Source organism: Sorex araneus, chromosome 2, assembly GCF_027595985.1.
Source record: "Sorex araneus isolate mSorAra2 chromosome 2, mSorAra2.pri, whole genome shotgun sequence".
In the NCBI taxonomy this organism is placed as follows: Eukaryota; Metazoa; Chordata; class Mammalia; order Eulipotyphla; family Soricidae; genus Sorex; species Sorex araneus.
Window position 1 is genome coordinate 36214826 of NC_073303.1, and position 24783 is coordinate 36239608.

The window sequence follows — 24783 nt, forward strand, 5'->3', positions numbered from 1 at the left end:
GGCTCTTCGCTGTCTCCTTTCTTGATTGCGAGCTGAGTCTCGCTCACCTGCCGCGGGAGGCTGAGGGCCCTCCTGGGGCAGGCCTGGCCGCACTCAGACAGGGCTTTTAAGCCAATCAGGGAAAGGCTTCCTCGTGATTGGGGGGCAGTGAGTCTCAGTTTCCACGTCTATGGAGTGGAGCTGCCCTGTCACTTCCGAGGGGGCCTTTAGAAGTGAGAGGATCCAGATGCATTTCTATTTTCTGCCCATTTCCTCCCTCCCCACATTTCGTTTTCTCCCTGTAACCCCTCATACCTTTTGCTCTGGCTTTTGTTATATCTGTCTTCAAATTTTAGATCGTTTCCATGTAGGGGCTGCCTGTTTCTGTGTTAGCACTTCCCAGGTGTCACCATATTTTCAAGAATGAAAATATTGAGTCAATATACCCAGACTCAGAGTTAGAAGCAGATGAAAAGGTTTATTGAGAATCAGAGGAGAAAGAAACTCCTGGACTGGAGAGGAAGCGAGCGCAGGACTCGGCCGAGTGAGGCTTCATGTGGAGGTTTCCGGGGAAACCCAAGTCTTTGCATTCTTTTTCTTCTCTTTCTTCTTCCCCCTACCTGTGTGGCAGATGATTTCCACATTACTCTCTCTCTACTTTGGTTACATTTAATACTTCGACACCAGACCCATCATTATTATTTGGGATTTTATCCCAACTCTCAGATCTGCCAAAAAAGGCAACATTAGACAATTTGTTTTCTACTGCTGATTATGAATAGCATACGATGTTGCATGGCCGTGTGCAATTTTGGAATTTTGAAGTTTTAATAATTAAATCTGGAGGGATTTCTGCCCAAAGCTGCTGGGTTCCAAGATTTCTGAGTCTCTGGGATCATGGCCATTAAGCAGCTTGATCAGTAGCCAGAGGGGTCATTCATGGGCAGTGACTCGGGGTCTCATTGGTGGGCGGGGGGCGGGGGGAGGAAGGGAGGAAAGGGCCTGCTCCACCCCCATCATCACGGGATCTTCTAAGAAGGTTCCCCAGCAGTGCGGTTAGTTCAGGGCCCTTTTATGTGGCTAAGATAAGACAGACGCCCGCATTCCCACGTAGGCCAGCAGGGCTGTCGGTCTGTGTGTGCATCTGGGACCCCCCAGGCGTGTGCTTGCTTCCTGGCCTGGCACAGCCTGTCATCTCTGACTCCCGTGAGTCGAGGACTGGGGCAGAGCATATGGTCTTGAGTAAACTCTGGGCTCCCGCACTCTTCGGGAGAGCCTGGGGAATCTCAGGGATGTGTGGAATGTGGGGTGATGGGGGCTGGTGCGACAATACTGCAGGAGGGCGTTTGCCTTGCATGTGGCCCATCTGGACTTGATCCCTGTCATCCCCCTCAAGCACTGCCAGGAGTGATTCCTGATCAGAGACCCCTGAGCATCACTGGGTGTGACCCAAAAATCTAAACAAGAAAGATTGAATAATGTGGGATGGTGGCATCTGAAATGGAGCCCCTTTGTGGGGAAGGCGCTTGTTTTGCACGTAGCCAACCCTGGTCTGATCATACATGGTGGGTGCCCAGCACATCCCGTCCCTTAGCACCACCCGGCATGACAGTGACCCCAGAGCACAGAGCCGGGATGAGCCCTGCGCCCTGCTGGGGGTGCCCTCCGCCCCCTGCACTTAGCCCATCTCTTGAGTGACGTGTGCTAATGAAGCCAGATCCCAAATGCCTGCCGTCAGGCCTAGTGCTCCATTGTGAGCCGTGGGAGCCTTGGGGAAGCCCGCGGGGAGGGAGACAGCCGTAGAGAGTGAATTAATGAACCCGGGGAGGGAAGAACATGATGGAGTGCAGCTGCTGAACTGGGTTTCGGAAGCCTTGAGCGTGGAGAGAGATGGACAGCGCTGCTGGCGAGGGCCCTGCAGGAGTGCTGCAGAGATGCCCTGCCTGACCTGGGCCGTTAGTCGGAGGCGGCAGGAGGCGGCCTTCCCTCCCTCCCGCTGTCAGCAGCTTCCTGCAGCCAGCCTTGTCAGGGAAGATACTGAGCCCCGGGAAGGACCGGGAAGGCCAAAGGCAGCTCCCTACCTCGGCAGGGAATCTGTCCCACCCTGCAGGGATTGTGGGGAGCGCTGGTGTCTGCCGTCCCAGGTGTCTACTCTCCCTGGCTCTGTCTGGGTAAGAGCCAGCCCCGGGCCCAGCCCCCTCCCCTGCATGGTCCTTGCCGCCTCTGTGGCACAGCCAGGGTTCTGCAGCCGCAGAGCTGGGCTTAGGGGGTTGGATCCTCTGCGCTGTGCTGTGGCACCCCCGGCTTCACCCACGCATGCAGGCACTCCAGTCCTGAGCCCCATTGCTGAGCTCCCCCTCCCCCTGAAAGCCAGGATATAGGGGCCCGAGAAAGCTGAGTGACGGGATTGCATGGCCCTGGCCTCCCCTGAGCACAGAGCTGGGAGTGGCCCATTGAGCACTGCTGAACGTGGCCCCAAAAGGGACAAGGAGACTGAGAGCGAATTGTCACAGAACAGTGCTCTAGTTTCAGGTGCCCGTCATTAGGATGCGATGTGTATGTGCACTGAGAAATGACCAGACGTATCACAGTTCCTTTCTGTTCTTAGAGGGGGGTCCCCAATTGTGCTCAGGGCCATTGGAGTGGCCCTGGCGGTACTCAGGGCCACCTAGTGCTGGATGTGGACCCCAGAACCCCTGGCACGCCAGCGCATGCTCCAGACGGCCCTCTGTGTGTGTCCTCTTGGGCTTACGGAGAGCCTTCTTTTGGCAGTGGGCTCGCTCAGTGTGTCCAGGGGCCACTCATGGCAGTGCTGGGGATCAAACTCGGCCACTGCTTGCAGGCAAGCACCCTCCCTCTGCTCTGTCATTGCCCCCCCCCCTGAGGAGGAGCACCCCCAGTGGTGCTCAGGAGATCCTGGGGCTCAGGGAACTGGACCTGGGGCTCTTGCATGCAAACAGGTCCTCCGGCCCTTTGCGCCAACTCCCAGGCCCCCAGTATGGTATTTTAATTTGGTTTTGGAGGGTTCGGGCCCCACCCAGTGGCGCTCAGGGGCTACTCTGGATCTCTGCTCCCAGTCGTTCCTGACAGTGCTCGGGAGACATGAATATGAAGCAAGATGAGATGCAGGTCACACGATGCCCGCCCGCTTTATCCAGCGAGGTTCTGGCCAGGTTGGACGTTTGCCTCTGTCGTCTGTGCTGTCTCCAGCCCCTGATGAATACCATTCCCTGAGGCTTCTCTGTTGTACATTAGATTCTCTGACATGTGTATCTTACAGCTGGGTGTCTGTGTCGGTTGGCAGAGGGGTGGTGTTCTCAGGCCACCCCTGGCAGTGCTCAGGGGTAACTCCTGACTCTGCGCTCAGAGATCACTCTTGATGGACTGTGTGCAAGGCAAGCGCCCTCCCTGCTGAGTCTCTGTGCTTGGTCTCCACCCACAGCCCAGTAATGACTTTCCTTGCAGCATGGGGCCACTTCCACTTGCTCTCTTGACCAGCCCTGGGCTGTCAGGCCCTGAGGAAGAGCCTCGCGTTCTCCTTTGCTCTCCAGCATTGGCTTCTCCTGCAGCGTTCTGGTTTGTTTGTTATGGGGCAGAGGTGGCCGTGCTGGTCTCAACAAGGCGGCCCGGTGTTTGGGACTCAGCCCTGCAGAGCTCAGGGGCCACCAGGAGGCGGCAGCCTGGATGGTGCCAGGGACCGGACTCACGGCCCTGCATGCACTCTGTCCCCTCCCTGGCCCCTTGCTGAGTGACCTGAATGGGTGTGCCCCTGACTTGGCCTCAGCCCTCCTGCCCCCATGTCGGGTCCTGGAATATTTCCTCCCACTCTGGTGAGGGCTGGAGAGGTCGCTCAGCGGGAGCACAGGCTGTGCATTCAGGAGGCCCGGGTTCCACCCCAGACTGCATGCCCACGTGTGGAGCAGCTCCGGGAGTGGGTCCCTGGCGAGGCTCAGGGAAGAGCAGTCTGCTCCAGGGGTCTCCCGGCACAGCTGCACTCAGCAAGCCCGTGGTGGTGGCGCATCTCGGCTGGCTGGGAAGGAAGGAGGCCTCCCTGCCCCAGGCCAGCCAGGGCTGGACGCTGGAGTCCTGTCCGCGCTCCCTGGGAGGGCTGTGCGGGGAAGAGGTCATAGGGATCGGGTAATTGAGAGGTCTGGGTTACCTCTGAATTCTAATTGTCTTTGCCATGGAATTACTTCCCTGGCCTGGCATTGCTGGCGTGGTGGCCCTGGGGGGCCTCTTGATTCATCAGGGTCAGTGACCTTTCCTGTCTGTTAGCTCCTCTTTAGGGAAGGGTTATTAAAATGCTACCAGGATTGCTACAGAGAGGCCGCTGAAGTCTGAAAACAGCTTTAACATTTAGAAAAAAATTTTTTTTTTTTTTTTTTAGTCTGGGGCTGGAGAGACGCAGATGACCAGAGTCAATCCTCACATCCTCTGCATCTGTAGGGTCCCCTGAGCACTCCAGGGTCATTCCTGAGTGCAGTCAGAAGTACCCCTGAGCATTGCTGGGTGGGCGCCCCCCTAAGAAAGGAGATAGAGGAGATAGTACAGCGGGGAGGGCACTTGCCTTGCAAGTGCTGATCCCCGGCATCGCGTGTGCCCCCCTTGGAGCTCCCCCAGAAGTGATCACTGGGTGCAGAGTCCGGGGTGAGCCCTGAGCACCGCGGCTGTGCTCCAAATCAAGACAGAACAAATTTTATCTCATTCACCCTCTGATGCTCATTTACCCAGTAAATGATTCAGCCCGCGCAGAAATGAGCCAGACTCTGGTGGCCCCTGTCTATGTCCATGGGGTCCTCATTTCTTCCTCCGCTGCTTCTGCTTCTCTCATGCCCACACTCTCTCTCATGCCCACACTCACTCCCCTTCCACAGTGCCCACTGCCCTTCCCCACCCCCAGTCCTTTCCTCCAGCACTGGCCTACACCATCCTGGACGGAGCCACTGTCCTCGTGCAGCTGCTTTTCGCTGAGCTTCATCTGCATGGGCCGGCCTGGCCGCTGGACAGGCTAGTGTCAGTTTAGATCAGGGCCCACCTGTCCCCACCCTAACCATCAACACTGTCCCTGCCTGTCTCTGCCCTGTCCATCAGCACTGTCCCCTCTCATCTCTGCCTGGGCCATCAGCACTGTCCCTAGCTGTCTCTGCCCTGGCCATCAGTACTGTCCCCTCTCGTCTCTGCCCTGGCCATCAGCACTGTCCCCTTTTTCCTCTTTGCCCTGGCCGTCAGCACTGTTCCCTCTCATCTCTGCCCTGGCCATCAGCACTGTCCTCTCTCGTCTCTACACCGGCCATCAGCACTGTCCCCACCTGTCTCAGCCCTTGCCATTGGCACTGCCTTGCCATGTTGCTGTTGTTGCGTTCTGTCTCCCCTAGTGGTGACTGCCTTGAGTCGCATGGCTCCAAACGGGCCCCCGTGTCTGTAGAATAAACCGATGCTGAATTATTCCTCTAAAGCTCTTCTGGGGGTAGGGTGGGGATCACCCCCAGCATGCTCTGGCTGGGCCCTTTGTTTTTTTTTGTATATAAAGTAATGTTATTTATTTATTTTTTTTTTAAATTTTTATTAAATCACCATGTGGAAAGTTACAAAGTTCTCAGGTTTATATGTCAGTTATACAATATTCAAACACCCATCCCTTCACCAGTGCCCAAATTCCACCACCAGAAACCCCAGTTTACCCCCCGCCCCCACCCCCTACCCCCTACTGTATAACTAATGAATTTCACTTCATTTTTTCTTTACCTTGATTACATTCCATAATTCAACACAAAACTCACTATAGTTGAAATAACTCTCTCTCTCTCTTTTTTTTCTCTTTTTCCTTTTCCATTTTTTTTTTTTTAATTTTTCCCCCTCATCCCCCTTCCTGCGCCTCATAGTATGGTGTACTCCACGCCACGTTGGCCAGCGTGGGGCTTTTGCTTAGCTCATAGTCCAGAGGTGGCTGTTACATTAAGAACCTTCAATATTTCAACAAAAACTTACTGTTATTATTTGGAGTTTCCCCCCCAAGTCTGACCTGTTCAAATGGAACCCTTTCACATTGATGACAATTATAAATGTTAAGTTGCGCGGACGCGGCAGCATCCGCGCGGTTTTGGATTTCTGTATAAAGTCCTGGGAAAATTCTGCCAGAAATTACATATTTCCTCCGTTAGCCGGCGTGGGGCAAAGGCTTAATTCACAGTCTCCATACATGGGTGCAGGCACTTGCTGGAACCCCAATTCCTAAAGCTGTCTCTGGTTCCCGCTTGTTCCACATCCACAGGCTCTACAGGGGCATGGGCGCCCGGGCCGAAAACCCGGCCGGCCGGAGCCGAGCACGGGCCCGACTAGGGCTGGCTCTGTATCCTGCGGCTGTTTCAAGTTCAAAGCACACATTTTTTTTTTTTTTCCGCGCCACCAAGTTCGTACCTTCTCAACGGACCCACAAAATGTCGGACTCCACGCCTTCTCCCGGAGGGGAGAGAGACCAAGAAGGAAGGTTCTTTCCTCCGTTAGCCGGCGTGGGGCAAAGGCTTAATTCACAGTCTCCATACATGGGTGCAGGCACTTGCTGGAACCCCAATTCCTAAAGCTGTCTCTGGTTCCCGCTTGTTCCACATCCACCGGCTCTGCAGGGGCATGGGCGCCCGGGCCGAAAACCCGGCCGGCCGGAGCCGAGCACGGGCCCGACTAGGGCTGGCTCTGTATCCTGCGGCTGTTTCAAGTTCAAAGCACACATTTTTTTTTTTTTTCCCCGCGCCACCAAGTTCGTACCTTCTCAACGGACCCACAAAATGTCGGACTCCACGCCTTCTCCCGGAGGGGAGAGAGACCAAGAAGGAAGGTTCTTTCCTCCGTTAGCCGGCGTGGGGCAAAGGCTTAATTCACAGTCTCCATACATGGGTGCAGGCACTTGCTGGAACCCCAATTCCTAAAGCTGTCTCTGGTTCCCGCTTGTTCCACATCCACCGGCTCTGCAGGGGCATGGGCGCCCGGGCCGAAAACCCGGCCGGCCGGAGCCGAGCACGGGCCCGACTAGGGCTGGCTCTGTATCCTGCGGCTGTTTCAAGTTCAAAGCACACATTTTTTTTTTTTTTCCCCGCGCCACCAAGTTCGTACCTTCTCAACGGACCCACAAAATGTCGGACTCCACGCCTTCTCCCGGAGGGGAGAGAGACCAAGAAGGAAGGTTCTTTCCTCCGTTAGCCGGCGTGGGGCAAAGGCTTAATTCACAGTCTCCATACATGGGTGCAGGCACTTGCTGGAACCCCAATTCCTAAAGCTGTCTCTGGTTCCCGCTTGTTCCACATTGGGCCCTTTGTTTTAAAGGGATGGAAAATGCTCCAACGTTAGGACAGAATCATTTGCCCTTGGGCCAGGTCCCATTTCAGTGGTGGCAGGCACACCTCCCGTGCAGGGTCACTCTGCCAGCCCCACCTGCCCCCCGAAGAAAGCCAATTATGTGTTTAAGGACAATTAGAAGGCTTGGAAGACTGTCTGCGGCAGAGCACACTCATCCCAGTTTTCTCAAGACTTCCTTCTTCATGAGCCCGGAGATGCCTCAAGAGTCAGTGTCTTGTGCCTTGTATATGCAGGGCCCCTAGTGTGCTCCCTGGCACCATGTGTCCAGCACCCCGGGCCTGGCGCTGGCCCATCTGACCCAGTAGGTTGCTTGAGAGACACCCCTATGCCCCCTTCAGCACCTTCCTTGGGGTTGAGGCAGCAGTGCGGCGGGGAGGGCACCTGGCTGCATGTGCAATGATCCAGGTGCCATCTCTGCCATCCTGGGTGCGGCCCAAAACACAAAGACCAAAGATCCTTCCTGGCTGTCCCTGTAGGAGGTTCCCCGTGTCCCGGGAGGCACCAACTCTCAGCCACACCCTCTTCCACTGGGGTGGGAAGAAGCTCTGGAGAGGCCTCAGGAAGCAAAGAGGGGCCCAGCCTGTGGTGGGGGAGGGGCCGGCTTGCCGTGGGGGAGGGCTGATGCCAAGGGTGACGGAGGCCGTGTGTGTTCCAGTGCGGGCAGGAGAACATGGCCCCAAGGCACAGCAGGACCTAGAGCCTGAGGGGTCAGCAGAATGAGGGGCCGGCTTGGAAAGGCAGTGAGAGCTGGGGTCCGTGCCTGCAGGCAGATGCAGGAAGCAGGGGTGGGGGGCGGCCTGGTGGAGGAAGAGCAGGGGAAGGAGCAGAGGAGGGTAGGCAAAGTGGGGGCTGGGGGGGGGTGTTGCAGAGAAGACTCTCCTGTGGACGGACCTGACCCGGGGCCCATTTCAGCCCCCAGGGGCCCGGGCGCTGCCGGGGTGGAGCAGAGTCGCTCCTGGACCGTCTCCAGGCTGCGTCTGTCTGTCCCACCTTATGCATCACCAGGGGGCCACGTGCTGTGCCTTTGGCCTCCACAGCAAATGGAGCCCAGTAGGGAAACCCCCAGGGCTCCCCTATGCTCTGCCCGACTCCTCTACCCCCAAATCCAAAGCCTCAGGCAGGCAGGTGGCGTCGCTCCAGGCTGGCAGCCAGGGATGGCGGAGAGCGTTATGTAAGTCTGGGGAGAGGGGGCTCGCTTGCCGCATAGCAGGAAGCAAATCCAAGGACGGCTCCAGAGTGCAGCCGCTCTCTGGAGACCTGAGCAGAGGCACAGGGCCGGGCAGGGCCTGAGCTGGCTGGCGGGGCCTGCAGGGCGTCCAGCGCAGGGGGCAGCCCGGGGAGAACCATCCTTCCCGCTGCCGTGACTGGGGCTGCAAGCGTCCACATTGCCCCAGCTGGCTGCTGGCCCATCCGCTCATGCTCTGCAGCTCGAGAAGCAGTGACTTGCTCAAAGCCACAGGCCGGGGTTCGAATCCCACTTTCAGCTCAAGTGATCTCAGCTGGGGGGGGGGGGGGGGGCACTGTGAGGTGGGAGCACCCAAGGCTCTACAGTCAGGACAGAAGTGAAGTGGTCAGGCTGGGGGCCGCACCCCCGCGCCCCTAGTATGTTGCTGGGTACCAGTGACCCCCGACTCCTGAGTTGTCTAAAACTTGGTGGACAAAGAAGCGTCTGAGTTCTGGTTCAGCTTTCCTGGTTTCTGCTGTGTGGCCCCCGCAAGCCCCTGAGCCCCTTTGGGTTTCCGTCTCTCGGTCCCTGCTGTGCCGGGGCGGAAGCAGACGCCTGCACTGGGGTCTCAGCGGGGGCCGCAGGGCCAGAGGCTCTGCGAACTGCACCGGGACCATGCAGGGCACTTACGACTGGGCACTGGGCAGAGGCGCTTCCCAAGCACTGAGGAGCCCCAGGGCCAGAGGCGAGGTCGATGTCCCATCCCCCGTCTCTGCCCACTGTGGGCCCGGAGGGACGTGAGCTGGCTGAGGGGCCTGGTCACTGCCTGACCCAGAATGAAGAGGAGAGGCGTGGAGGGCGAGGGGTAAGAGGGGACAGATGGCTTCTATCCCGCCTCATCCTTGGCAAGATCCTTGGACAGACAGAGAATTTAAGAATAAATTGGGGCCAGAGAGTTAGCCCGAGGCTTCGGCCGTGCCTTGTATGGCCCTGGCTGCGGACCCCACTTCCGCCCCTGGCACCTCACAGGGATGCTGGGAGGCCTCAACACCCCTGTGGTGGCCCAGGTCATGCCAGCACTGTCCTCAGGCCCAGGCCAGAACCACCAGCCCTACTGGCTGTGAATAACACGGAGAGGCCCCTGGGTCTCCAGGTGGTCCTGCTGGGGAAGCCCCCACCCAAAAAAAGAGCAGGGGGGCTGGAGCGATAGCACAGCGGGGAGGGCGTTTGCCTTGCACGCGGCTGACCCGGGTTCGTTTCCCAGCATCCCATATGTCCCCTGAGCACCGCCAGGGATGATTCCTGAGTGCAGAGCCAGGAGTAACCCCTGTGCATCGCTGGTGTGACCCAAAAAGAAAAAAAAAAAAAAGAAAAAAGATCAGGAAAAGAAAAAATAAGTTCTGGGGTAGGGAAGAAAACGCCAAGGCCTGGAGTCCTGGACATCCCTGAGGACTATAGGAGCTGTTCCCAAGCTCACTGCTTGTGACCAAGAGACCCCAGGACCAGAAGTTTGGTCAGTGGGTGTGTCACGGTGCACGGAGGCTGGCAGGGTTCTCGGTTTCTCTCCTCCCACTCTCCGGAAGTTGTGGAAGTCTCTGTCTCACTTCCATCTAGTCCTACCATCTTTTCCCTGCCCGTGCGTCTCATTGTTTGCTGATGTGGGTCCACAAAGCCCAGGACCCATGGCCTCAGCCAAGTTCCAGCCTCAGTTTCCCACCTGCAGCAGTCACCTGGGGGCACTGTGAGGCCCCTACAGCCGTGTGGTGGCCTGGGTCATGCCAGTGCTGTGTCCTCACCCTGGACAAAACCACCAGCCCTGTTGTCTGGGGGGTCAGCAGCCGAATCCATACAAGGCGTGTCCGAGGCTGCGGGCTATCTCTTTGGCCCCAGTTTATTCAGATTCTGTCTATTCAAGGATCTTCCCAAGGATGAGGTGAAAAATAAGCCATTCGTCCTTCCCCAACCCTCGCCCTCCTGACCCCTCCCCTTCATCCTGGGTCAGGCGGTAATCAAGTCCCTCCAACACAGGTCAGCTGCATGCAAGGCCACTGGCTCCTGCTGTGCTGTCGGCCCCCTAAGACATTCTGACTAACCCTCAGTCCGCATCCATCAGGACGCCTCCCTGTGGGTCTCTGGATAAGACTGGTTTCTCAGTGACATTCAAGGCCGGAGAGCTAGCTCAGCGGGTTGGGTGCTTGTCTTGCGTGTGGTCAACCCATATTTGATCCCCAAAACCTCATAGGGTCTCCCGAGCCCCCCAGGAGTGATTCCTGAGCACAGAGCCAGGAGTGAGCCCCCAAACAAGCAGTGAAAATCCCCCGGCGCGGTGCCCTGCCGTCAGCACATGCCCTCACCCTCCTGAGACCCCTTCCGGAGCCCTGTGCAGGCCGGAATGGTGGTCTGGGTGCTAACATGCCAGGGGCAGACTCGGCGTGCCGGAGCAGGGGTGCCTGTGGGGGGCCCGGCCCCACGCCCAGCCCGCCTCTCTTCACCCCTGCTCTCCTGCTTCTCTCCGGCAGATGTCAAGCCCTCCAACATCCTGGTCAACTCCCGGGGGGAGATCAAGCTCTGCGACTTTGGGGTCAGCGGGCAGCTCATCGACTCGATGGCCAACTCCTTCGTGGGCACCAGGTCCTACATGTCGGTACGGACAGTGGGTTCCACAGCAGGGCTGGGTGGGGGAGAAGCCAGGGCCGGGCACTGTGCCCGCTGAGTGGGTAGTCTGGCGGGGAGGTGGTGGCTGCTCGGACGTCGGAGCTGTATTGGCTCCCAGGGCCTGGGACCCAATTATTATTATTATTGTCATTGTCACTGTCACTCATCCCGTTGCTCATCGGTTTGTTCGAGCGGGCACCAGTAACGTCTCTCATTGAGAGACTTATTGTTACTGCTTTTGGCATATCCAATACGCACGGTTAGCTTGCCAGGCTCTGATTATTATTATTATTATTATTATTATTTTATTATTTTATTATTATTATTATTATTATTTTGGTGGGAGGCAGGGGCCTGGAGGGGGACCCATACACAGTGGTGCTTAGGGGTCATTCCTGACTCTGTACTCGGGAATTAGTTCTGGGGAACCATATGGGATGCTGGGAATCGAACCTATGTCCGCCGCGTGCAAGATAAGCTCCCTCCCTGCTCTGGCCCTTGGTGCCGTGTTCTTCTGTTTTGTTTTTGGGCCACACCCGATGTTGCTCAGGGCTTAGTCCTGGCTCTGTGCTCAGGGGTCACTCCTGGCGGGGCTCCGGGGACCATTATGGTGACCCAGGTCAGCTGCACACACAGCCAGCACCTTCCCCGAAGCACCCTCCCTGCTGTCCTGTCTCTCTGGCCCCAGCCTGCTGCTTGTCCTGAAGACATCCTGGCCTGGCTTGGTTGTATTCAGAGTCTCAAGCCGGAAATGCCCAGACAGCCCCTCCCCCTACTCCTCCCCAGGAGCTGGCCTTGTGCTTTCTTGGAAACCTGAGCCTTCCACTTCCCTCTCCAGCCCCCCTCCCCCCTCCCCACAGGGCCCTGCCAGTCCCACCATGTCCCAGACATGCTTCTCCTGCTCCCGGCTCCCTGCAGAGTCCATCCCTGCAGCTGCAGCGGCATCACATTCAATCCCTGCGACCCCTGTCCCCCAGCTCCTTGGGCAGGGAGTGGCCAGAGGGTCTCAGTGACCCCCCAGGATCTGGCTTAGGCCTGGTGGGTGTGCGGAACTATTTGGCAAGCAGGGGTGTGTCTGGCCAGGTGACTGGGGAAGGGGCAGGGAGGGCGGGACATGGAGAGAAGCTGTGTCAAGTGGGGGGAGGGGCGGGGTCAAGGGGCGTGAGGCCTGGAGGTGGGAGTGGGTGAGACGTGCAGAGTCCTCCCAGCTTTCAGCTCCTCGAGGATCTCACTGTTTCCGTCCTCTGAAATACTCAAAATAAGCCCAGTTCCCTCTTTCCGTTTTCGTGGTGGTTGTGATGACCAGGGTTGCGACTCTGGTTGCAGTGCTCAAACGCACTTGGCTACAGCATGGCCCCAGGGATCCCAGGGAGCAGCGCCCTGAACCGGCCCTGTGGAATCTGACAGTTCTCATCAAGGAGGGAGGGACTTGAGACTCAGGGAGGTCGCTGGACGCCCCATCCCCATCCCCCTGCCTCCTGGATGCAGGGGATCAAAGCCAGCCAGTCCCGGACACACTGGCCCTCTTGCCGAGCTTCACATCCCACGCTTTGGTTCCCATGCCTGCCCCCGAGCGCCCCCTGGTGTGCCTTCCCGCCACTGCATGCGTCTCCTGGCCCGCCCCTCAGCTCCGCAGAAACCCACAGCCCTCCAGACTCCTCCCTGCTGACCTAAAAGCTGAGCCGCAGGATCACCCACGCTCAGAGTGGGCGCACGTGCCTGGGACTTACTGAGCCAACAGGGTCCGTTGTCGGTATTGGTGAAAACTCCTGGGGGAGAGAGTAGCTCGGGGTCTGAGGAGACATGTGGTGGGACAGAGGTTCAGTTTGGGGGCTTCCTGAAGTCCAGGAGCTGCTTCGAGTGGAGCTCGGCCGGAACAGTGCTCAGGTCCCGCCGATGGGCTCCTGGAACAGGGTACCTGGGGGTATCGCGGTGCCTGCCCTGGGCTTTCCCTCTCCGTAGCCCTGCAGGCAGACAGCAGGTGTCCATCCTGTTGCCTCTGTTCCTGTCATCGTCAGCTCCCTTTGTAGCTGAGGCTTGACCCCTGGAGAGGCCCAGAGTTGGGATTTGCACGGGGCTCCTGGGCCCGGACCCCTGCTGGAGACCGTTCCAGGGGCCAGCCAGGGCCCCGAGCCTCAGGGCCAGCCCTGCTTCTTCCTGCCCAGAACACGAGGACGCCTGCAGCTGGACTTCAGGAAGACTGTCCCCTTGTCATGGATACTCCCAGGCTGGCAGGGCCAAACCCCAACCAGAGTGTCAGCCAGCACGGGCCAGAGCTGCGGGGGCCTCCCCCTCGCACAGACAGACAGACAGACAGACACACACACACACACACACACACACACACACACACACACACAGAGCAGGGGAAACCCCAGCCAGAGTGGCAGCGAGCACAGGCCAGAGCTGCAGGGGCCTCCCCCTTGCACAGACACAGACAGACAGACAGACAGACAGACAGACAGACAGACACACACACACACACACACACACACACACACACACACACACACACGTCAGGCTCAAACCCCAGCCAGAGTGGCAGCCAGCACAGGCGGTGGGGGGGGCTCCCTCTCACACCGACACACAGACACACACACATACACACACACACATCCCATCCCCCCCTCAACCCCCCACCCTTGTAGGGTGCAGCAGGGAGAGTTTGCAGGATATGGAGCCTGCAGAAGGCCCGAGATGGCGTGAGCGGGCAGAGTGCAGGGCAGAGTGCTCAGCACCCAGTGCATCTCTGATGCATACCAGCTAGCGTAGCATGTGGCGGCCCTGGCTCCTCATGTGAGTGCATGTGTGTGCATGCGTGTGTACGTGTGTGTACGTGCGTGCATGTGTGCGTGTGTGAGCTCGACCCCGCCGTGGAGGCCCAGCAGCTCGCGGTGACCTCTTCGTGTCTCTCTCTGCAGCCAGAGCGCCTCCAGGGCACACATTACTCGGTACAGTCGGACATCTGGAGTATGGGGCTGTCCCTGGTCGAGATGGCCGTGGGCAGGTACCCCATCCCTCCTCCTGACGCCAAGGAGCTGGAGCTGATGTTTGGGTGCTCCATGGAGGGCGACGCTGCCGAGACCCCACCCAGGCCACGGACCCCCGGGAGGCCTCTCAGCTGTGAGTGGCCGTCGTTTACCGTTGGGGTTCTGGGCGGCATGAGTGACCCCGGGCAGAGGTGCTTGGGGACTGTCATCACCAGCCTCTCCCTTCATGTCCCTGATGCCGCCCTTAGCGTTTGACGTGCATGTTGATGTGGAGCCATTCTGAGGTGCATGGGGGCTCCCCGGCTCTGAGCTTGGCGTCTGTCCTGCCCGTGTCCAGGAGACCCTGCGGTGCCAGCTCCCGTGTGAAAAGCACATGCCTCTGCCCACGGACTTTCTGGCCCCTTAAGACACATTTTAAACTTTCTTTTTAAATACCTGGCATTTTGTTTTGGGTGGATTTTGTTAAGTCAGGTAAGCTCCCATAAAACACCCACTTAGAACTGTGCGTTCAGTGGCCGCCTCTCCCGGGCAGTGTGCAGCCTGCGTCACCATATGATGCCCAGACACCCCGTCACCCCCAGAAGAAGCTGTTTCCATGGACAGTCACTCTCATTTCCACCCCATGCAGGTCACGAGTTTATGTTGATCTCTGAGCATTTGATTAACATCATCTAATTTTTTTATGGGGGCATCTCCCGAGTCCTGCCCAGGGGGGCTCTCCCAAGGGCGCTTGATCAGCCATGTGGGCATGAGCCCACATGGCATGAGCCTGTGGGGGTGGGGACACCTCCCTGTGCCTGGGGAACCATGTACATGCTCCAGCCCTCGAGCCAATGGTATGTAATTTTTTTAGGCCACTCATGGCAGTGCTCAGGGCTGACTCCTGACTCTGTACTCAGGAATTACTCAGTGCTCAGGGGACCCATGAGATGCCAGGGATCAAACGTGGGTCAGCCGCATGCAAGGCAAGCACCCTCTCCGTTGTCCAGTTGCCCTTTAGTCTGGTTTTAAAAGCCCCATCTGACCTGATTGAATGGGTTATTTTCTTACTTTTTCGGTTTTTTTTTTCTCTTTTTTGGGTCACACCTGGCGATGCACAGGAGTTACTTACTCCTGGCTCTGCACTCAGGAATTACCTCTGGCGGTGCTTAGGGGACCATATGGGATGCTGGGAATCGAATCCTGGTTGGCCGCATGCAAGGCAAACGCCCTACCCGCTGTGCTATCGCTCCAGCCCCATTGAATGGGTTGTTTTCATCCCACCTTCTCTGTGCTGCTTTTGCCATCTGGTCACGCACACTCTGGGCTTGCCTGGGGCTGCCCGGTGGCTGGCTGTGGTGCCCCCCAAGGTCTTACCCTGCACTGTAGGGCTCTGCATTTGGTCGTGGTGTTGCCAGGGTCACATGCTTTAGCTATGACACTGGGGCCCCTAGCGCAGTGCTGCTAGGGTTCCCCTGCTCCTGGAGCCATGTGGAGATCAGCCTGGGCATCATGGCCAGGCGCCCCCCACCCGGCCCCATGCTCAGAGCAGTTGTGTGTGTGTGCTGTGTCACCTTAATCGAGGAAAGGGCGACGCAGTGTGAGACTCAGGCTGGCAGGTGAGACCCAGAGCACGGAGAGGGGTGCAAACCTGGTGCTCCAGACGCGTGTCCTGGCCCTTCTTCTCGTGCCAGAATCTTCTGTGGCACCGGGGAGCTGGGACGCTACCCCGGGGAGGAGCCGACCTTGGGGGCAGCTTGTGGGGCCTTGCTCTAACTGTGATGTCTAAGGCGCGCCCGTGACGGGCGGACCTGGAGGAAGAAACTCGAGTTGGGTGTTGAAACTCCAAGTTTCTGTTCCTTAGTTACTATCTCATCTGCTCTTCCCTCTGTTGGCAGGGCGGGTGTAACTACCCTTCACCTCTGCTCTGCAGAATTCAAAGCTAGGTCAGTGGCCGGCTGATGCTCAGGTGTGGCTGCCCGTGGCCTGTGACCATCCCTTCTGCATTTGTTTGTCTCCGATCACCTTGTTTGGTGCCCAGGGTCCAAGCCCAGCCTCTAGTCACATATTGACAAGTGACAGGTGTTTTCTTTGTCCTTTTGCTGAAACCTGTAGCCTACGGAATGGACAGCCGGCCACCCATGGCGATCTTTGAGTTGTTGGATTACATAGTCAACGAGGTAGGTGCTGTGAGGACTCCTTCACGTGGGCTATAAGGCGAACGAGCAGGGGAGGCTGGGGTTGGGGCGGGCAGGGAGCTCAGGACCTCTGGGAGAGGAGAGAATCTCGAGCCCCAGGGTCCAGGTGCCTGTCTATGGCACACGCTGGCTCAATGCTGCCGCACCAGCTCCCAGCATCATCCGCTGTGCCCTGAAGACCCCCAGGCTCCAAGCAGCATCATCCTCAGGCCCCAGGGTGCTCGATGGCCTGAGCATGAAGCAGTGCCGGGGCAGCTCCCAGCGTGATACTCGGCATTGCTCCTGGCAGTGCTGGGATCAGACGGGATTTCTCCAGCCCATGGAGGGAGCCACATGCGGGCTCAGCGCCCCTCCTCCTCCCAGCCTCGGCCCAGGCCGGACTGCACCGTGGCTGGGTTGCTGGGACACAGGCTGTGGGCACGGGGCCCCAGCCTTGGGAGGCTCCCTGCCCCTGGAGGCGACGCCTGGTCCCTGCCCTGGCACGTTCCCTTCTCCGGCGGCTGTTCCGAGTGGGGTCAGGAGCGGGCCTCACCCTTCCCCGGAGGAGGCTCATTCCTGCTCATTCCTCTCAGGCCTTCGGGAAATGGCTTGGCTGGGCTGGGGGTGTCGTCCTGGGCGGTGTCGGGTGGGCATGAGCCTGATGCTGTGTGGTAGAGCCTGACTCTGTGGCTGGAGTGCGGACCCCCAAACTCTGCCACGCCACACACCAGGGTTTGCAGTTGGAGCATGAGACTGAGTGCCCCAGAGGCCAGCAGGTCCAGGCTTCCTCCTGCGGAGAGGGGTAAACTGAGGCTCGTTCAGCCCGCAGACGGGCACACAAAACAGGGCTCCAGCAGGACCAGGGTGATGAGGCTGGATGCTGGCCTCCGCTTTCATTGACGGGGTCCGGGGCCAGGGGTTGACGCGGGGTCCTGAGCCCAACACCTCACCACTTTGCAGCCTCCCCCCAAACTGCCCAGTGGAGTCTTCAGTCTGGAATTCCAGGACTTCGTGAATAAGTGGTGAGTGGTTCTGTCCCCGGGGAGTCACCTGGGTGGATCAGCCCGCACCCCGTCCCAGCACACACCTGCCCCATCCCTCCCTGTCCCCTCCACTGCCGTCTCCCAGAGCCCGAGTGGGGGGCTGCCCTGAGCCCTGCAGCAACCCTGGGGGGTGGGGGGTGGGGGGCAGGAGGCTGAGAGTGCCCCTCAGTCATCCTCCCAGAGCCTGGAGGGGAGACGAGGGCGGCGCATCAGCAAATTTGAAGCCGGAGTCCAGTCCCAGCTCATCCTCTCTCTCTTCCCTTAAGCTTAATAAAAAACCCGGCGGAGAGGGCAGATCTGAAGCAGCTCATGGTACGTCCCTTCCTTCTGACTCCTCGAATCCCGTTCCCTGCCGTCTCCTGTCACACCCACTGCTTTTTCCCTTCCCCACCTGGCTTTCCCAGAGCCTGGGGTGCAGGCTAGGGCACTTCGGTGTCTGGCCTTTCGGTTTGGGGAAGAGTTGGGAGGGGGCCCCTCTACACGGCTGGGTTTGGGCTGTGGCCCGGCTCCCCTCCCAGTACACTGCCTGTCGCTGTCCTCGCTGGATGGCACGGGGATGGGGAGCTGGCCTCTGGCCGGCCGTCCTCACTACCCCATGAGCACAGCTGTCACCTTTGCTCCATCTCAGACTGGGGATCAGCTCAGAGGCGGGGGCTGGAGGGTCCGTGTCCGTGCTAGCCTGCCCCACTCGCCCCCCTCAGCCCACTGAACTCCCAGGAGCTCATTGCAAATGCAGCACAAGCTCCAGAATGAAACTCTGGGATTCTCCTTCTTGATGCTTTTTATGATCTTGTTGGTTCCTGGGCCACGCCTGACAGTGCTCAAGCTTACTCCTGGCTGAGCTCAGGATCACTCTTAGTGGGTTCAGAGGCACTGTACCGGACAGCCAGGGATAGGACTCGGGCGGGCCCCATGCACGGCCCTCCCCATGGTGCCTGGCTCCAGCCCCGCTGGTGCTTTTGTAAACCTCCCCCGTCTGTCTCCCCACACACAGGTCCACGCTTTCATCAAGAGGTCCGAGGCGGAGGAAGTGGACTTTGCAGGCTGGCTGTGCTCCACCATCGGCCTTAACCAGCCCAGCACCCCGACCCACACGGCCGGCGTCTAAGCCCCTGGGACCTGCCTGGCACCGTGGCCGGGTTACCACAGGCCTTCTTCCCATGCCTGTCCCTGTGCAGACGTGCGTTTCGCCCGTGACCAAGGATGAAGAACACAGCATGTGCCAAAATTCTCTCCGTGCCCTTCCAACTACGCCTGTCTGTATTCTCACTCCTGTCGTTCACTCCCTGGGTGGATGGCTGCGGGCTGGGGCGAGGACACCTAGCTCCGTGCTGACTGGGGCTGGTGACCACGGGGCCACTCCTGCTGGCCCTGTGCTGCTGCTCCCTCTCCGTGACTGGCTCCGTTCCGGTGTTTCTAGGATTCCTTGCGAATTGGTGGTACTTTCCCCTCGCCAGCTTCCCTTGGGAGATTCTCCGCAGGCAGTGCATGTGCCGCATGCTTTGCTGCTACTCAAAACCGAGCATCGGAATGTGTGTGTCACGTACCTTTATTATGACTATTTTCTCGCTTTCGGTGTACGATTCCGCAGTGCCCACCAAATCCTAGGCAGAGCTCCTCGCTACCACTGCCAGTCTGTCTTCTGGTTGCATTTCTATATTTATTTTGAAATACACTGTGTGGGGTCTTCAGTGGCATATGTCCCTAGTTCCGGTTACCGTTTCTGAAATGGAGTTTGAATGTTACAGACGAATCAAGGCATTAAAGTGTGTGAGATTTCTGCTTCCCCCAAAGCCAGGTCCTGATGCTCTTGTAAACAGCCGTGTGTACAGTGCCTAAGGATTGTAGGAAATCCTTCGAACCATTTTAATCCAGATGTTTAACAAATCGAACCTCTTATTCAAATAAATATGCTTTTAAGACGGATGAGAGCAATTTCCAGTCTTGTGGTTGTGATTCAGTCTTCAATGCACAAATCTAGCAAGTCAGCCAAACCCTGCCGTGGCGTTTACTGGGCTCACGATGGGGCTTCCTAAGAGTCAGCGCTCCCCAACACCCTCCTCTTCCGGCCGCCCTCCTGTGCGCAGCTCCCGTCTGTCCCCTCTGTTCCTCTCTATAAGGCAAAAATGTGGGGGTGGGCTGGGGCACCCCCCGGCACAGGAGCTGCTGCCCAGGAAGGTGCACCTATGCTGCCTATTCCATTTAGGCTTGACTGCACCTCCCCGCCGACAAGCAGCCCCAACTGCTCACCCCGTCTGTGTGGTGGCAGGGAAGTCACCTGCGAGTGTGTGCCAGGGCTCAGCCTAGTTGCCTGCGCTCAAAGCCAGCACCCTCCCCACTGCTCTACTGCTCCGGCCCTGAGGGTTGGATTCCTGTGTCTCAGCATCTCACCGCCACTTAGGAAAATGCCAGTTGTGAAGCGCATAGTTGTGCGGGTGAGGGAGGCAGTGAGGAAAGGCACGTGACTGGTGACAGGCTAGAGCAGGACACCCATGGTGCTCAGGAACTACCGACTGCGGCGGGTGAGTGGACCGTGTCAGTCCACCGAGCCATCTCCTGGGGCCGCATCCTGTTCTTACAACTGTGTTCGTATTTTCAATTAGACGCACCCCCACCCCATGTGCCCTTGCTATTTTTCACTATAAAACTACCTTTTACATGACATTTTTCAAGAAACATGTTTGTCTAGATTTCTGCTTTTTCCCAGTCAGGGTATCCAAAGTAACTTCATCAGATGCTGATACAGTTCAGCAGTGGGAAGGGACAGTACCTAGAAATGAGTTTTGGCTGGAGCCAGAGCACAGCATGGAGGGCACGTAGCATACCTGGGTTCAATCCCAAGCATCCCCTGGACCCCACCATGAGTGATCCCTGAATGCAGAGCCAGGAGTAAGCCCTGAGCTTTGCTGGGTATGACCCAAAAACAAAGAAATGAAGTTTAACTCCAGCTACCATTAGTTTAATAAGCGAGTCTGGAATTAGGATTCCTTTATTATAAACCCAGTCTCCCAAGCTGGTTTCGCATTTTCATGGCATATTTCCTCCCTAGCCCAGGTGTGGCCTTGAGCCCATCCTGCTGTATGTTCCCCAGATGAGATTCTTGGGCAGCTGCTGGGAAGCCAGCACCCTCCTGGTGGCTGTGATCTTGAACCTCCTTCTTGGCATACTTTACTGCCCCACCAGCTGCAGGTAGCCACAGGTGGTCCACTGTGGGCAGTGCTGCCCATGGCCCAGCACATGACCCTGCATCCTCTGGCTCTTTCTCTCCCAGCTGTGGCCTTGCTCTGTGCCCCTGGGGCTGGGTGGCGTGCAGCCAGCAACCAGAGAGGGTTTTCTTTTTCTTTTTTTTTTTTTTTGCTTTTTTGGGTCACACCCAGCAACGCACAGGGGTCACTCCTGGCTCTGCACTCAGGAATCCTGGCAGTGCTCAGGGGACCATATGGGATGCTGGGGATCGAACCTGGGTTGGCCACGTGCAAGGCAAACGCCCTACCCACTGTGCTATCGCTCCAGCCCCAGAGAGGGTTTTCTTATAGGTGACACTATTGGCCGCAAAGGCTGCCTGTAAACACCCAGAGCATTTCAGAGACGACTTCTGTTCCATCATGATCTCGGAGTCAGGTGCAGCCCCGCCCACTCTGCCCAGCGCCCAACCACTGTCGCTTTTCTTGGTCTCTGATTTTTGCGAAAGCATCCCAGGGCCTGAGTTAGTGGAACCACTTCCACAACTTTCCACCCTCTTGAAGTTCTTGCTTCCTTCTGTAGGTCATCGGGCCCATGGCGAGAGAATCTGTAAAGAGAAAGTTCTGGATCCTTAAGACATGAGTCTTCCCCCTTCAGGAATCCGATTCTTCCTCCACCTCCTCTTCCTCTTCTGGCCCGTGGCACCTTGTGCCCAGCTCCAGTGCTGTCTGGTTGATGGATGCTTCATTGTCCACATGCACCAGCATCTGCGTTAGTCAAGGACAAGACGGGTCAGCCGGGAGGGGTTAGCTGGCTTCAGGACAGCAAGGTCTTACAATGGAACAGTACAGCGGGTGAAGATACCTGCCTTGCACGTGGCTGGCCTGGGTTCAATCCCTGGCAACCCATGTGGTCCCCAAGTCCCTCCAGGAGTAACTCCTGAGTGCAGAGCCAGGTGTAACCCCTGAGCATTGCTGAGTGTGTCCCCCCTCCAATTCTATTTTTTTTTGGGGGGGGGGGGGCACACCAGTGATGCTCTGGCATTACTCCTGGCTCTGTACTCAGGGATCACTCCTGATGGGGCTCAGGAAATCACGTGGATTGATTGATGGCAAGCGCCCTAGCTGCTGTACTATCCAGACCCCAAATAGCGAATTCTTAAAAATGCCATCAAATCTGATCTCAAATGCATGTTCATCCCCAGTCTTTACCAAGTGTGACTACTGGCCTGTGTTTCCCAAGTCTATCCAAGCTCGTCACTCCCACTGCCAAGATGGGCAAATCAAGTCTGAGCTGAGCTGGGCTGGGCTGTGGCCAGCCGGGTTTTTTGTGTTGAGCCACACCCAGCGACGCTCAGAGCGTACTCCTGGCTCTGTGTTCAGGAGATCATATGGGATGCTGCGGAGTGAGCCCGGGTCAGCTCCATGCAAGGCCAGCCCTCCCCGATGTGCTTCTGCCCAGGCCCCTCAAACACGGCTCTGACAAAAGCGCCATGCTGCTCAGATGCGTCAACTCTCGTCTGGTTTGAAATGACTCAAGTGCACAAACATGGCATATCTAGAATGAACATGACTCTAACCCCATGGTGTATGATGGGTACCACTGGAAGTAGAATTCATGATTTTGCCACAGTATTTTAGATATTTCCCACCCTTTACTTAAGTATAAAGTAAGACTATTATAAAATTTTTAAATCCTTAAAATCCTGAAGGTAATATAATAAAATGCCTTTAAACATATATGGAACTATTCCTTGTAGTAGGCTGAATAATTAAAACTAAAAGAATCTTAGCACTCTGCAGAGTCCCTTGGGTTTGCAAATGTGATTTACAAGAACATCCTGGTCTCCAAGCAGCCCGCAGGCACACATCTGTGCCTTCTCCCCTGGGTGCACACTTACATCCTGTACTGGATCAGGCGCAGGCTGCGAAGGTGGCACCCCGGCCCCTCTGGTTGAATTGATCATTGCCTGCAGCGCCATTTCTTCAACCTAGAAGAGAAGATATCAGAACCTGCCTGACTTGGACACGTACAATACTCTAAGATGCAGTAAGTAAATGGCTCAACTGCAGGAAGCGAAGCCAGCAAATCTCTGCAGCTCTAGAGAAGGGGAAGGCTCTTGCACTTCCTGCCCCTTCTAAGGAAAGAGCAAAGCTAATCTCCAGTCCCTTTCCTTGGGGGTTTTCCAGAGTGCAGTGACATCATGGCTTCCACTCCCAAATTCGGGAGCCTACAGACAGTGCAGCAGTGTCACCTGCTGGCTCCTCAAACGCCACAGTGTGGCTCCCCTTGTAAGTAAGGCAGAGCTGCAGAGAAAGCTCAAAGGGCGGAGTGCACACTCCCCAGGCACCAAGTGGGGTGAGGTGTGGTCACCAATGGAAAAGGAGGTGAAGGTAGGGAGTAGAGCAGTTGAATTGTTCCCGGGAACATAAAGGCTTTGAAGTCATTTTCAAAACGCATCAGTGTTCTAAGAATACTAGCAAACATGGGCATTGAGTGTCCCGAGAGTGGGCTGGGAGGCAATACTCACTATACACACACGGACTAGGAGGTGCCCTGAGATCACCCACCACAGCCCTCTCCATATCCTGGATAATCCTGGAGCTGCATGGCCCGGGCCCTTACACTGAACCACCAGGCCTGTTGGCTGAGAGCCGTAGGGGCCCCAAGACCTCCTGAGTACGGGTTTGGGGGCATTCTAGGGGTGGGGGCAGACTCAACTGGAAAAAATGCTTGTTTCCATGTTCCAGTTAAAGGAAAGTTTAACGACGATGAGGCAGGTTTTTCATCGCTCTCATTTCGTGTGGACATAATGATGCCCACGGAGGGCGTGGGCAGCGCTGAAGGTGCACAACGCACCTGCCCAGGAAAAAGCCCTGCTGGGCCTCGAGTTCCACGTCTCACTACGGCCATGGTGCCGGTAACAGGAAGGCAGAGAGAAGGGTACAGTGGGGGGAAAGGGGCTTGCTCTTCACGGGACCCACCAGGGTTTGATGCCCGGCATCCCATATGGTCCCCTGAGTCCTAGCAGTTGTGGTGCCTCCAGGAGTTAGCCCTGAGCACCGCTGCCGCGCCCCCCACGCCCCCAAAGAAAGAAAGGTAAGCGATGTTTCAACTTGGTGGTAAATGCATCTCTGGAGCCCTGCTGTCTACACAACGGAAGAAAGAAAATCTGTAGGTGATGGAATGGGGTGTCAGGAGCTCTCAGCGCTCGGGGGAGCAATGGGGGCAAGGGACCTCTCGGTGCTCGGGGGAGGAGGAATGGGGCCGAGGGAGCCGTCGGCGGGGTCAGGGAAGGAGGAATGGGGCCGAGGAAGCCGTCGGCGGGGACAGGGAAGGAGGAATGGGGCCGAGGGAGCCGTCGGCGGGGTCAGGGAAGGAGGAATGGGGCCGAGGGTGCCGTCGGCGCCCGGGGGAGGAGGAATGGGGCCGAGGGAGCTGTCGGTGGGGTCAGGGAAGGAGGAATGGGGGCGAGGGAGCCGTCGGCGGGGTCAGGGAAGGAGGAATGGGGCCGAGGGAGCTGTCGGCGGGGTCAGGGAAGGAGGAATGGGGCCGAGGGAGCTGTCGGCGCCCGGGGGAGGAGGAATGGGGCCGAGGGAGCTGTCGGCGGGGTCAGGGAAGGAGGAATGGGGCCGAGGGAGCTGTCGGCGCCCGGGGAAGGAGGAATGGGGCCGAGGGAGCTGTCGGCGCGCTCCGGGCGGGGAGTCTGACCGCGGCGGAACCGAGGGCCGGGTGGGGACCATGATGTCACCTTGAGCCGGTTCAGCTGGTCGTGCAGCGCCGCTTTCAGCCGCAGCAGCGTCTCCTCCTCCTTGCGCAGCTCCTGCAGCCGGCTCAGCATGGCGCCCTCGCCCGCCCCGGCCGCCGGCTGGTGACGTCGCGGCGCCCGCTGATGACGTCACGGCGCCGGTCCTTGGAAGCGGCCGAATCACAGCAAGGCTCGCTGCGAGGCGCTTCCGGCGAGCTTCCCGAGTGTCTTTTTGTGCCACACGTGGCGCTGCTCACGGCATCCTTGGGCCGCCTGTGAAGACCGCCCGCCTCGAGCTGTCCCAGATGGAAAACTCGCCTACTCGCGTTCCCATGATGGCCGAGTCTGCAGAGGCATCTCTAGACCCTGCCAGCTGGGGGCCACTTGGCGAAAACTACTGAGTAAAGGCAACTCCCAGGCCACTGCTCACAACCCTTCACACAGGCGGGGGCTCTGCAGAGGGCACCAACTGTAGGAGACAGGACAGCAGCCTAGGGCTTCAGAACAGGCCCAG

At 57.9% G+C, this 24783-nt stretch overlaps 2 protein-coding genes across 3 annotated transcripts in view; one reads left to right on the top strand and one right to left on the bottom strand.

Annotated features, from left to right (window-relative positions):
• MAP2K1 (mitogen-activated protein kinase kinase 1) overlaps positions 1-19264 on the top strand; it is a 79055-nt gene extending 59791 nt beyond the window's left edge. For both annotated transcript variants that reach the window (XM_055125791.1, XM_055125792.1), the window contains 6 exons: positions 11014-11138; positions 14071-14272; positions 16234-16298; positions 17256-17317; positions 17605-17650; positions 18333-19264. In XM_055125791.1, the coding sequence (XP_054981766.1) occupies positions 11014-11138; positions 14071-14272; positions 16234-16298; positions 17256-17317; positions 17605-17650; positions 18333-18446 (614 nt within the window). In that variant the 3' untranslated portion in view covers positions 18447-19264. The remainder of the gene's footprint in view (positions 1-11013; positions 11139-14070; positions 14273-16233; positions 16299-17255; positions 17318-17604; positions 17651-18332) is intronic.
• On the bottom strand, positions 19166-24383 carry SNAPC5 (small nuclear RNA activating complex polypeptide 5). The gene is made up of 3 exons (XM_004619628.2): positions 24273-24383; positions 22422-22511; positions 19166-21288 (listed from the first exon to the last, which is right to left on the bottom strand). The coding sequence occupies exons 1-3, from the start codon at positions 24360-24362 to the stop codon at positions 21175-21177; spliced, it is 294 nt and encodes a 97-aa protein (XP_004619685.1). The 5' UTR covers positions 24363-24383; the 3' UTR covers positions 19166-21174.
• Between the last annotated feature and the right edge of the window lie 400 nt (positions 24384-24783).